We start from the raw sequence: 11,676 nt of genomic DNA, 5'->3' as shown, positions 1-11,676 counted from the left end.
GTAAAAGGAGTGGGAAGAGACTCTCCAGCATCGAGACATGAAACCGAGTTGTCCAGTCTTGCCTGCTGTATGAGAACCTGGCAATTACAGCTCATCAGCTGTGGGGCACCTTGGCCCAGAATCCCTCCTCAGCAGGTAGAAAACAAAGAAAATGCTTGGGTTATCAGCCCTGTAGTCCTGCCTTGAAAGTTGGGGTACAGGGGGCTGGATGAGGGCTAGGGATCTTTGTTTTTGCCTGTCCGAGATGGGGAAGAGGCAGTGTCCAGCCTTACCGTCTACTTAATACCCCGTACAGACCCTGGCTGGGGAGGGCATGTCTGTGAGAGCTGGGGTAGAGGAGGGCAGTGGTGGCTGATCAGTGGTGACCAGGTGGAGAATAAAGTTCTACCCAGTTCTCAAACTTGAAATTCTCTGAATTTGTTTCCCCAGCCTGCCTGGTTTGAACTTTTCCTGTCTTCTCTGTTTCCCACGAGGAATGCAACTCTGGTGGCCTGTCCTATCCAGACCTTTGGCCAGCAATTTTCTTTCATAACTATGAGCAAACCCTTCTCCAGCACTGACTAAAGCAGAGACTGGGGAGCAGGGTCTGATTATCTACCTCCACTGGTCTCCGTCTGATTCTGGGCCTCTGGGTCTCTGTAAGCTTTTCCCTTCTCCCCAGGGGACCCTGGGAAGCCCCCTCCTCCCCTCTCCCCCTTCTTCCCCTTTGGCTGGGAAAGTGACTGGAGCCTGAACAGTGCCAGACACCTGCCTGCCAGATGTGGCGATTCCCTATTCTTCTTTCCCCCTCCCCAAATGTCTATCCTTTACCCACCCCACTGAGCTCAGGCAGAGAGAGCCCCCCACAGAGTGATTTAGTGCTGCAGCCCCTCTTCCTCAAGTGCCCCCCTCCAGCTCCTCTCCCTCCCCCTGGTGCCCAGGCCCCCCCCCTTTTTTTCCACTGTGTCCTGCAGATGGCTTCCTGGTACAGCTCCCTCCTACTCCACCTGGGGGTGCTGACATGTATAAGCCCCAGCTCCTGGGCTGGAGAATGAATGGGTGGAGCAGAGGTGACTGGCCTCTCTTTCACCCATGGGAGAGTACATCAGCAGGGCTGAGGATAGTGGCAGCCAGAGCTGATGTCATTTGCATTGGTGGCTAGGGGAGGTGTTAGGGGAGGAGGAGGCAAGTGGGGATGGAACCAGCACTCTAAGACTGTCTGCAGAGAAGAAAGAGGTCTGTGAGACCTCACGTAGGCAAGAGAGCCCAGAACCTTGGCTGCCTGGTGGACATCACATCTTAGTTTCTCTGGCTGGGTCTGCAGATCCTGTTGCTGGTTCTGTGTCTCGCTATGACTCAGGAGATGCCCCTCAGCTCCTCCCATTCAGACTGACCCAAAATACACTTAAAGGGAACCCTTAGTTCTTACCCTCCTCTCCTTAGTGTTTGCTCTTCTGTATCTTTTCTGTCTTCCATTCTTTCATCTTTTCTCCCTTAGTTGAGCTTCTCTGCTGGTCATCTGGCTTCCCTGTACCCCCTTCCATCCCATAACGTAACACAGTATGGTCCAAGACCTGCCACCAAAGTAGGGCCTCGTTCAGAGCCTCTTTTCTCCTTCTCGTCCCTCTGAGGCTCTGGGGTGGCAGTTGAGGTACCGGGGAATTGGTCTGAAGAGCAGCAGAGGCAGGATAGGTGGAGAGTTCAAGGAAATAGGAGAGGGGGGAGTAAGATAGAAGCGGAGTGAGAGAGAAAAAGTGACTGAGAGACAAAGAAGCAGAGGTTGGGAGTTAGCAGAAAAGCCAGCCTAATGAACTGGGAGAGTAGAGAAGCTGACACAAGAAAGAACAGCAAACCTGGGAACAGAAAATAATGGAAAGATGGAGATGGGAAAGTCACAGCAAGAGGAGGCAGCTGGGGATGGCCAGCCCAGGGGGCAGGCTGGCTCTCCTGGGCTCCCTCATGCTGATGGGCCATAAATCTTAGATGTATGCATGCATGTGTGTCTGTCTGTCTGTCTCAGAGTGTGCATGCACAGCACATTGTGTATGGGTCTGGTGGGGATAAGTTTGATTCTCACAATATTCTCATTCCTTCCTTGAAGCACCCCACACCAACCCCCAACTCCCATTATTTCTGATTTCCCGGGGGATCATTCCCAAGGTACTTTTACATCGTAAGAATCCTGACTTGCTTACTCGTAATGCTGGCCTGCTGGAATGTGCAGTCAGGATCTGTAGAATCAAGAGAAGAGGCCCCATCCCCTCGCTGCCCACCCTCAGTGCCTGCTCACCAGCTGCTCCTGTCCATCTTCTCCTCCCACTTTCCTTGTGTCTCTCCTCCCTCCACGCTGACCCCTCCCCCAGCCTCTGACCCCCAGAGCCTGGGGCCTAGGGTTGGAGGGGGAGACAAAGACAGGATTTATCATCAGGACAGAGAAGCAGCCAGAGACCAGGGCTGAGGGCAATGGCTGACCTCCTTGGGATGGGAGGGAGTGCTTGGCCAGATGCTGGGAGGCTGGGAGCCTGGGTTCTAATGGCTCTGGCTCACAACTCCCAACTCTTCTCACTCCGGCCTTGTTCTCTCTCTGATCCCTTAAGACTTAAGAAAGAGCGAGAGGATGGCCTTGAGGTGATTTTAGGCCTCTGAACGAAAACCTGGGAAGAGGGAAGAGAGGGTCTTTCTCTTATGGATACTGAGGAGGATTGGGAAACCCGGGAGCAATTAGGCAGCGGTTGTTTCCAGGACTAGCAAGGAGTTCAGGTTTTGCATGGCAACAGATGAGACAGAGAGAGGATTCCTTTAATATAAAAGGACTTGTCCAGAATAGGCCCTGACTGCCAGTAGAGAGAGAGAAATGTCATTATGGGTCCTGAAAGACTTACTTGAACCTAAGGAAGACACAGAATTCCCCAAGTGTTGCTAGTTCCAACGCTACTAAGAGGGCCTTCGTCCCTGAGATCCCCAACTGCCTCCTGAGAGGTATGAGGAGCAGCTGGACCCTGCCTTTACAATAAATAGACTATTGGCCCGAAATTGTCTCTACTCAGCAGGCGGGGTATGTGGTCAAGGAGAAGGAACAGTATGATCCAGGAGTTTCTGAGAAACCAAACCGTATATCTTCCTGCGGATAGCTCCTGCAGCTTCCCTAGCTGCCCTTGAAGGCCCACTAGCCCCTCTAGCATCTCGGTGTGTCAGAGGGCTCCACAAACCCAACTTTGAAGCTCTCACACTCATTCCAGCTCCTGGCACCCAGCATCCTACTTCCTACCTTTACTATCCTGGGAGGAGGCTGCTGGAGTTACCTCTAAGTGAAAAGAGGGTGGAAGGAAGAGAAACTGAGGCAAATGGGAGCTTCCAGCCTATTGGCTTCACACCACAATCCCACCAACCCATTCCCATCCAGTATTTGGTAAAGGAGACCTTCTTGTGGTTTCCTTCTACAAGCTGAAACTATTACCTCAATTCCTGATGGAAAAGTCAAAAATTGGAAATCTTAGGGGAAAAGGGTCATGGGTTGGGAGAGGACAAAGGAATTGGGGTGGGGATGGTGCAGGTTAAGGAAAAAAACAGGAAAAGGGAAAAGAGAGCATCTCGTTTTTCCTCGCTCCCCCTTCCCCCAATTGAGAAGACAGATTTACAGCCTTGGTTCGGTGTGTGGGGGGGTGAGCATAAGGAAGACAGATCTGCAGTTCTGCCCTCTGAGTGTCTGGGTACTTAGCTTTAACTCCCCCATTAGCATCAATCCCCATCTTGCTGCCCATCCGTCTTCTGACATCAGCTCCTTCCCCTCTCTGTAGCCCAGGCTTTCTGACCCTAAGTGGCTCTTAAAGGGCCAGTCTAGACCCTTCTCTCCCTCCCTTCTCCCACTCCAGGCAGCAGAGTCCAGCGTGTGTACTTGCATGCATACACTGTGGCCATCCTTGCTAAAGCCATAGTGAATGGAGGGCACAGTGTGTGGGGAGAGGGGCAGCTCTTCTCCAGCTCTCTCTCTTCTCTTTAGACACCCCCCACCCCCGCCATCCCACTGACTCCTATCTTTGTTCACCACCTAGCCAAGCCCAGAACAAACCCTCTGACTGGGGTGGGGGTCACAAACACATGGTTCTGGGAGCTTAGGGCTGGAGAAGGCATGTGGATCACAGGATAGATCCTCTCCCTCCCTCATTTCCTGGAGGCCCAGGGCAGGGAGTATGAAGAACTACTGGCTGTTTTTAATTCGCAGCCAGCAGTGGGGGTGGAGGCTGAGACTCCTAGGAGATGCCCTGAGCCCCACATTCCTAGCCTCCTTTCCCAGGGACCCAGGTTGTGGTCTGTGGGGGGTGGGGGATTTCAAATCTTCCTCTCCCTTTGAGGGAGGTGACATGCCAGAGAAACCTGCCTTTGAATTTCCTGGCTCCTTTCCCCTATTTCTCAGCAACTGACCTTAGGGGGGCAGAGGGAAAACTGGCTTCTCCCCATTTCTCTCCATCTTCTGCAGAAATGCTGTAACTGCACTCCAGGGGCTATAAGAATGCCAGGATACTCGGAAAGTTCCTCCCCCATCTGCCTTCAATACTTTCTGTTGCAAAGATCTGCAGTCCTCTGAGGGGCTCTCCAGGGTAGTCAAACCCCCTTCCTGATATCTGAAACCCACTCCCCACCTCCCTCAGTGCTCCCTACTCTGGCTCAGGATGAGAGGGAACTGGTGGGTGGGGGTCTTGGGAAAGTGGCCACACTAAAAATAGGAGCCCCCAGCTGCACCCCCCCACCATGGTCCCTTATTTATCACCTTCCAAATCTCACTCTCAAAGAAGCATAAATATTCCTAATTCCTGAAGGCCTGCCCTGAACTCATAAATTTAACGGGGGAGGTGGGCAAGGGGGAGGAGTGAGGTGTAGGGATAAGGGAGCCCACTGCAGCCTTGAAGTGTAGAATATCCCGGCATCCCAGGGGTGGGGGTGGGGATGGGGGGTAGGGCGCCAGACTTGTCCCCATGCAGGCGCCTATGGGTCTTCTTAGAGAGGAGGAGTGGGCATTATTTCACTCAGTAGTTCCTCTAGAGATTAGTCTTTTCTCACTAGCCCCCCACCCCCGAACCCGCTTTAGTTCTGTCTTCTCCACTAGTTCTCCATCCTCCTCCCCCTTTCCTTCGCCATTACTTTCCAGTTCTCCTTCCCTGCCCCTCTCTCTCTCACTTCTCTATTGCTCTTTTGTTCCTCTAAACCTCCTCCTTTTCAGAGCCATTATCTGAAGGGAAATTTCAGTCCCTTACTCTGTCTGGATAGTGAGGTTTGAAAAGAAGTCTCCCAGTTCCCGGATTCCCGCCACCTCCCAACCTTCAGCTCATTTGCCCCTTCAAATGTGTCCTGTCTTTTCAGTCTCTCCTTTCTTCTCAGATTCCCTTCTTCCTGTCCCTCAGTCTCCCTTTTCTCTTCAGCCTTCCTTTTTTCCTATCATCCCTTTGATCCCCTCACTTTCCCCTTTGCTCTTCAGTTCATTCTCTCTCCATCTTCAATCTTCTCTCCCTACTCCACTGGCACCCTACCTCTACCCCCTCAGATCTCCCCTGCCCATGTTTACACCTCCAGTTCCCATCCTCGACTAAGGATTTCCCCCCACCCCTACCCCAATTCTCCTCCCAGGGTTGAAAGAGAAGGGAGGAGGGGACTGGAGGAACAGGTACAGTGAGTGCGGTTCCTTGAGGGGAGGGCGAGAAAGAGGAGAAAGCAGGGGAGACTGAGCAGGAAGGGGTGGTGAGGGGAGGGGCATCCTCCTTCCCCAGCTGCGCCCCCCCTTTCCCGCAGCCACTGAGCCATAAATCAGGGCCAAAGCTGTTTGGCCAATGGTAGAGTGACTCGTAAATCGGCCTGTCAAGCTCAGCCAATGAGAGGAGGCGTTAAATCAAGGCCTGTCAGCGCTTGGCCAATGAGAAGCCCTGGGCTGACCATAAATCTGTCTGTGAGAGACAGCGAAAGAGAGAGAGCGTGCGAGCGAGCAAGAAGGGCCAGGGGCGGGGGACTGGGGAGGAGGCGCGGGGAGAGCGTGGGGGAAGGGAGGAGGGAGAGTGGAGTTTAGGAGAAAAAAGGCGATAACAGAGGTACAAGAGATGAAGACAGCCTACTGGAGAGACGGACAGATGGAGAGAGACAAAGAGAAGCTGTGAGAGATAGCGTCAGAAAGTCAGCGATAGAGCTCGGGGCTTGCGCGGGAGACTGACAGAGATAAAGAGACAAAGAGACACACTCACACTCACGAGGGCCCCCAAATACAGACCCTTCCCCGAGACACGCGTGAGCGTCACACCGTGAGGGACCTCGTGCGTGGACACAGACGCGCCATGCCATGCACACCCACTGGAGAGAGAGAAAGCCTGAGAGAGAACCTTGCTTTTCTTCCGCCCCTTTATCCTAGTTTTTTTTCCTTTTTTTTTTTAAATCAAAATTAGAGGCAGGTGTGTTTGCGTGGGCCTTGGAGGGTGAGTGGGGAGAGGGTTGTTTTCTTGCTAAGAACTGGCCCCTCTGGTCTCAGGCTCCAGAGTTTCCTCCTGTGTCCCGTGAGTCATTTTTCCCAGCGACCGATACTTGGGAAGTCCCTCCTTAGGTCTAACTTCAATCTCTATTGCTGCTTCTTTCTACTTGCCAAAACTTTTGAATTGCCTTCAAGGAACATAAAAAGTGAACCCTTTTACAGCCCTTCAGAGAATTGTCAACTTTCAGAATGTAAGAAGGGCTGAGCAGGAAGGACTTTTAAGGGATTATCTGTTAACTTGATTCTAGTTTTAGAAAGACAGCTGTCCTATAGTGGTTAGACATGTGGGCTGAAGTGCGACTCTACCACCCTCAAATCATGGTCATACCACTTTATAGTTCTTCTACTTTGGACAAATTGCTTAACCTCTTTGTACTTCCATTATTTTCATTGATAAGAATGAGATTATAATAAATACTTCATGGTAAATTTTATAAGAATTACATGAAATGATATATTTGCAGGGTTTCGGACAGTACTGGGCACAGGGTAAGATGATTTCCCACCCCGAACTTTATACACAAGATAAAACCTGAGGCCCAGATGGTCCAGGATGCTGCTCAGATTCACAGAGCTAATCATTGGAAAGCCTGGACTGGAACCCTTGTCTCTACACACTGTAGCTATTGTTCTTTATTGGTCCTGCTGTTCACCCCTCCTGCCTGCACCCCTGCCTCAGCAGTCTGAGCTTGACTCAGTTTAGGCTGTTGTGATTTTTGTGGAAGAAGAACTCTCAGAAATACATGTTTTGGATTAGGATACAGGATTCCTGGGGCTTGGAAGTGTGTTGAAGGTGAGGACATTGATCTGTCCACCCTGACTCTCGTTGTTTCAGTCCTTGTCTGAATCTCTCTGGTCTTCACTTTGTTTCCCTCAAACCATGGACTCAGGAGGAAGGAGGGGACAGCATGTGGCCAGAGCAGCATCACTGTAAACATGACTGTCACATTCCAGTGCCTGTATAGTGCCCACCCTGCTCCCCCTCACCGCAACTAAATAGACAATAAATATCTCATGAATAAGAAATGTCTAATTCGTTACTTTCTGCCCTTAGCTTTGGGGAAAAGAGAGAAGATGCAGGTCATCACTGTTGCTGGCTGGGTGGGAGGTGGTTTGTGGGCTCACAGTCCCTCTGACACCTTCCGTACTCAACGGGGACGCCAAAAAGGAAACACAGAGAACCAGCGTCACCTAGTGGCCACAGGTACTCTCTTTTAAGTTCACACGTGTGCCTGGCAGGGGTGACAGGATGTTGGTCATGTTAGAGGAAGGGCATGGTATGGTCTCCCCTCAGGTGGACCCCCAACTCTCTTAATTAGAGTCTCTGTTCTGTTCTCATAACCCAGGATGGCAAGAGCAAGTCTGGGGAAGTGAGGGGTCAGGTCATCAGCTGATTTAGCTCTGACCACGGTGACTACTAGGGTAGCTGGGACACCTTCCTATCTGCCCATTGCTTCAGCTTAGCTCAGTTCATTTCCACAGAGCAAGGAGTCCTCTTACACAACCATTCTCTTTGGGTAGGGCAAGGGCCAGGGGGCCCAACTCACTGGAGTGGCTATCAAAGCTGGATTACAAGACTATTCTGAGCTGAATAAACCTGTTTGCAGGGATGGAGATGGTGGGTCCTGGCAGCAGTAGTTAGGGGCAGGGGCCATTTCTGGCAAGTTAAACAAAAACACAGGGATGTGTCCTCTTAAACCAACTCATGTTTTATACCTGGAAATCCCTCTGTTGAAGGCTGTGTCCTAGGCCTACTGCTTCCTAACCCTACTGGGACCTAAGTCCCCCCTAACTCTCAACGATTAGGTTCCAGTGGCAACCAATCCTGGCCTATTCTCCTCAAAGACCACAACTGAGCATTAAAAGAATAGAATTCATTTATTAATTATAATGCACCTTGCGCAGCCTAGAGATGAAGCACTCATCAAGGGATGGAGAAGCCTGGTTTGCAGGTGCGAGGAAAACTGTCTGTGAAAATGCCCACAGGTCTTACTTTCATCCACTCCCTACCAGTTGGCCACTTTAGTTCTGGAGCAGTCAGTCTTGGATTCTGGTGACTGGGGACAAGGTTCTAATGGAGCAGAGCCTACGGAAGCTCTGGGGGCCTCGTTTTAGGAGGGAGCCATAGGCTTGGCGGAACTGACGGTTCATGGCTGCATAGAGCACGGGATTGATGCAACCATTGAGCCAGGTGAGATTGGCAGTGAGCATGTGGACAACCGGAGGAGCGTGAGCTTTGGCATCCAGGATGTTGAGCAGCAAGAAGGGGATGTAGCTCAGGGCAAAGCAGAGGAACACAGCAAAACACATCCGAGTAACCTTCCCAAATTCTGATGGAGAGTCCTGAGTTCTTTGGGCTTTTTTAGTTGGCCTGGTCTTGGCTGGTGCTTCTAGATGGCTTTTCTCTGCCATCTGCTTAGCTACCTCCCTGCTGTGCTGGTTCCTCACTTCTGATGAGTCCCATTCCACGGTCTGAGTGGTGGTGGAACTGACTGGTTCAGATGAAATCCCCTCACTTGGCTTTTCCGATGCCAGCCTGCTGTCCAGCTCCTGGAAACGACCGGGTATAGCCTCCTCCGTCCTAGCCACATGGCTGGAGTGGACACTCGACTGCTTGTACTGGTCCAGTGCCTGTGCTGCTCGCTTCACCTGGCGGTGGATGAGGCAGTAGAAGATGCCAACACTGCTGAGCCCCAGCACGAAGTAGATGCCCATGAGGATGGTGGTGTAGGGCCGGCCTTTTATGCGGTCAAAACTGCAGGTGCAGACTACAGGCACCAAGGTATAGATGGACCAGAGAGGGGCAAAGCTGGCCACGCCCACTACCCAGGTGCTCACCAGCGCTAGCAGCATCCCCTTGGCACTGAAAACTTGGGGAAAGAGCATAGGGTGGGCAATAAGGAGGTAGCGTGCTAGGGCAATAAGGCAGAGGGTGAGGATGGAGACGGCATTGGATGCAAAGAGGAGAAACCCAAAGACCCTGCAGAAGGTGTCGCCAGTGCGCCACTGCAGGTGGAGGTAGGTGTCCACAGAGAAGGGCTGGAGAAGGGTACAGTACAACAAATCGGCCACCGTGAGGTTGGCGATGAGCAGGTTGAAGCGGGTCCGGAGCTTGGGCTGGATGGCCAAGGCCAACAGGGTGAGCACGTTGCCCACGGTGCCCGTCACAGCTACCACCACCCCCCAACTAACTGCAACATAACGATAGCCCAGTACAGATGCATGGTAGCAGGAGAACTTGGTGATGGAGCTGTTCTGCATGATGGAGGCTAAAGAGGCGGAAGGAGTAAGGGGAAGAAGGAGTCAGCACCTCGCTTTGGACTTAGAGTTCTTGAACAGCTATGGGCCGCTGGACACCTGAACTGTTTTGGAAACTCACCAGCCTCTTGAGCCATTGCCAGGCTTCTGTATCCTCAACCCTCCTGAGATCCCCAACCTTCTCCTTAGGCTCTCTTAGTCCTTTCCCATTCTCAAAGATTCTCTCTAATTTCCCCAAATTCTTATCTAAATATCTCTCTGTATCTGTCCACACCAAACTCCAGGTCTCTTCAATATCCATCCAGATATTCTCAGTAACCCTAACACCTTCTGACTTTCTAATCTTTTTCCTTTCCCCTAAGACCACCCAGGAGTCCCTCTCCGTATTCAAGGTGCTACTACAGTTTCCCCTGCCCTTGTCTGCTACACACACACAGGCCTCAGGTGTTTTGTTTTGTTTTGTTTTGTTTTTCTATTTTTCTCACCTGGGAGATAAGGAGACAGAGAAAGTAAAAGGACACTCACCACAGAAAGTACTCGCCTGAGTCTCCCTGCCTTCAATTCTCACTCCAGAGGAAAGAAGTCCAACTCACTCGAAGGGCAGTTTTTTCTGGTGGGCAGTCAGGCTTCAAGACATGGTCTTATACTAGACTGAATGAATAAGAAATTCCCCAGTTACCCAACCTCAGCCACTTCCTTCCTTACCTCCTTTGGCTTTGGCTAGCGCAATCTGGGCCTCTCTGTTGAAAATCCCCTGCTACTTACACCAAAGCTGTTTCACTCCTTCCTAAAGACATAAGTTTTGTTTCCTTCCCCTCTTTGCATAGCAGGACACCTCTAAGTTCATTGCCAAGAATTGTCCAGACATGGAGACAGACCATCAGAATATCTGGGCCACTTCTCTAGGGGAAAACCAAGTTTCAGGAACAGCTCTGGACACCCTAGAGGCCTTGAGTTTGTTAGGAGGGAGCACTGCCTTTCTGCTCTCTGGGACTCAGAGGTGGTTCATACTGGGGAGGAGGATGGTGGGCAGGGTCCCATGTGGTACCCTAGCACATCTGATAAATGGAGCCAGATGAAGAAAGGTGGGAAAAGAAGCATCCAGGATTCTGGCTTCACTCCACACAGGGGCTCAGCCCACTGTTTGTCTGTTCATTCATTCATTCATTCATTCATTCACCTCTTCATTCAACTAACACATGTTTCATTCCTACTATGCACTGGACTCTGAGCTAGACACTGGGGATACAAGAAGATATGCATATAGTCTAGCAGGGGACACAGATATGTAAATAAAAGGTATGTAAATATGTAAATGTTTAATTGATTCTCTAAAGTAAGGGTTAGCAAACTTTGGCTTATGGACCAAATCTGGGGCTGCCATCAGTTTTCTTTTGTTTTTTAAAGTAAGCTCTATACCCAACATGGGGCTTCAGCTAACAACCCCTCAGATCAGGCACCCCCACCCCTTGCCCATCTGTTTTTGTATGGGCCATGAGCCAAGAAGGTTTTTTCCCATTTTTAAATGGCTATATAGTGGGGCGCCTGGGTGGTTCAGTGGGTTAAGCCGCTGCCTTCGGCTCAGGTCATGATCTCAGGGTCCTGGAATCGAGTCCCGCATCGGGCTCTCTGCTCAGCAGGGAGCCTGCTTCCTCCTCTCTCTCTCTGCCTGCCTCTCTGCCTACTTGTAATCTCTCTCTGTCAAATAAATAAAAATAAAATCTTAAAAAAAATGGCTATATAGTACCTACATAGTGCCATCCCTTAGTTTTGCCTCTTGGCCAACACAATCTCAAATAGTTACCATCTGGTCACTTAAGAAAATGTTTGCCGACCCTTACTCTGCAGTGTAACAGGGGCTTGGAGAAAAGGAATGAGACTGCTAAAGAAGAGGTCAGGAAAGAGTTTACAGGGAGATATCTGAGTTGGGT

At 51.0% G+C, this 11,676-nt stretch overlaps 1 protein-coding gene across 1 annotated transcript; it reads right to left on the bottom strand.

Annotated features, from left to right (window-relative positions):
- Positions 1-8,352: 8,352 nt before the first annotated feature.
- Positions 8,353-10,349, bottom strand: GPR84 (G protein-coupled receptor 84). Its single transcript, XM_044226985.1, has 2 exons — positions 10,271-10,349; positions 8,353-9,756 (listed from the first exon to the last, which is right to left on the bottom strand). The coding sequence occupies exon 2, from the start codon at positions 9,746-9,748 to the stop codon at positions 8,525-8,527; it is 1,224 nt and encodes a 407-aa protein (XP_044082920.1). The 5' UTR covers positions 9,749-9,756; positions 10,271-10,349; the 3' UTR covers positions 8,353-8,524.
- Between the last annotated feature and the right edge of the window lie 1,327 nt (positions 10,350-11,676).

The sequence above is a fragment of the Neovison vison genome, chromosome 12 (assembly GCF_020171115.1).
Source record: "Neovison vison isolate M4711 chromosome 12, ASM_NN_V1, whole genome shotgun sequence".
Taxonomy (NCBI): Eukaryota; Metazoa; Chordata; class Mammalia; order Carnivora; family Mustelidae; genus Neogale; species Neogale vison.
Note: the sequence above shows the minus strand (reverse complement) of the source record. Positions and strands in the feature narration are given on the sequence as shown.

Bases quoted from the DNA above. Each gene is read 5' to 3' on its own strand.
- GPR84 (XM_044226985.1), bottom strand. From the start codon at position 9,748: ATGCAGAACAGCTCCATCACCAAGTTCTCCTGCTACCATGCATCTGTA.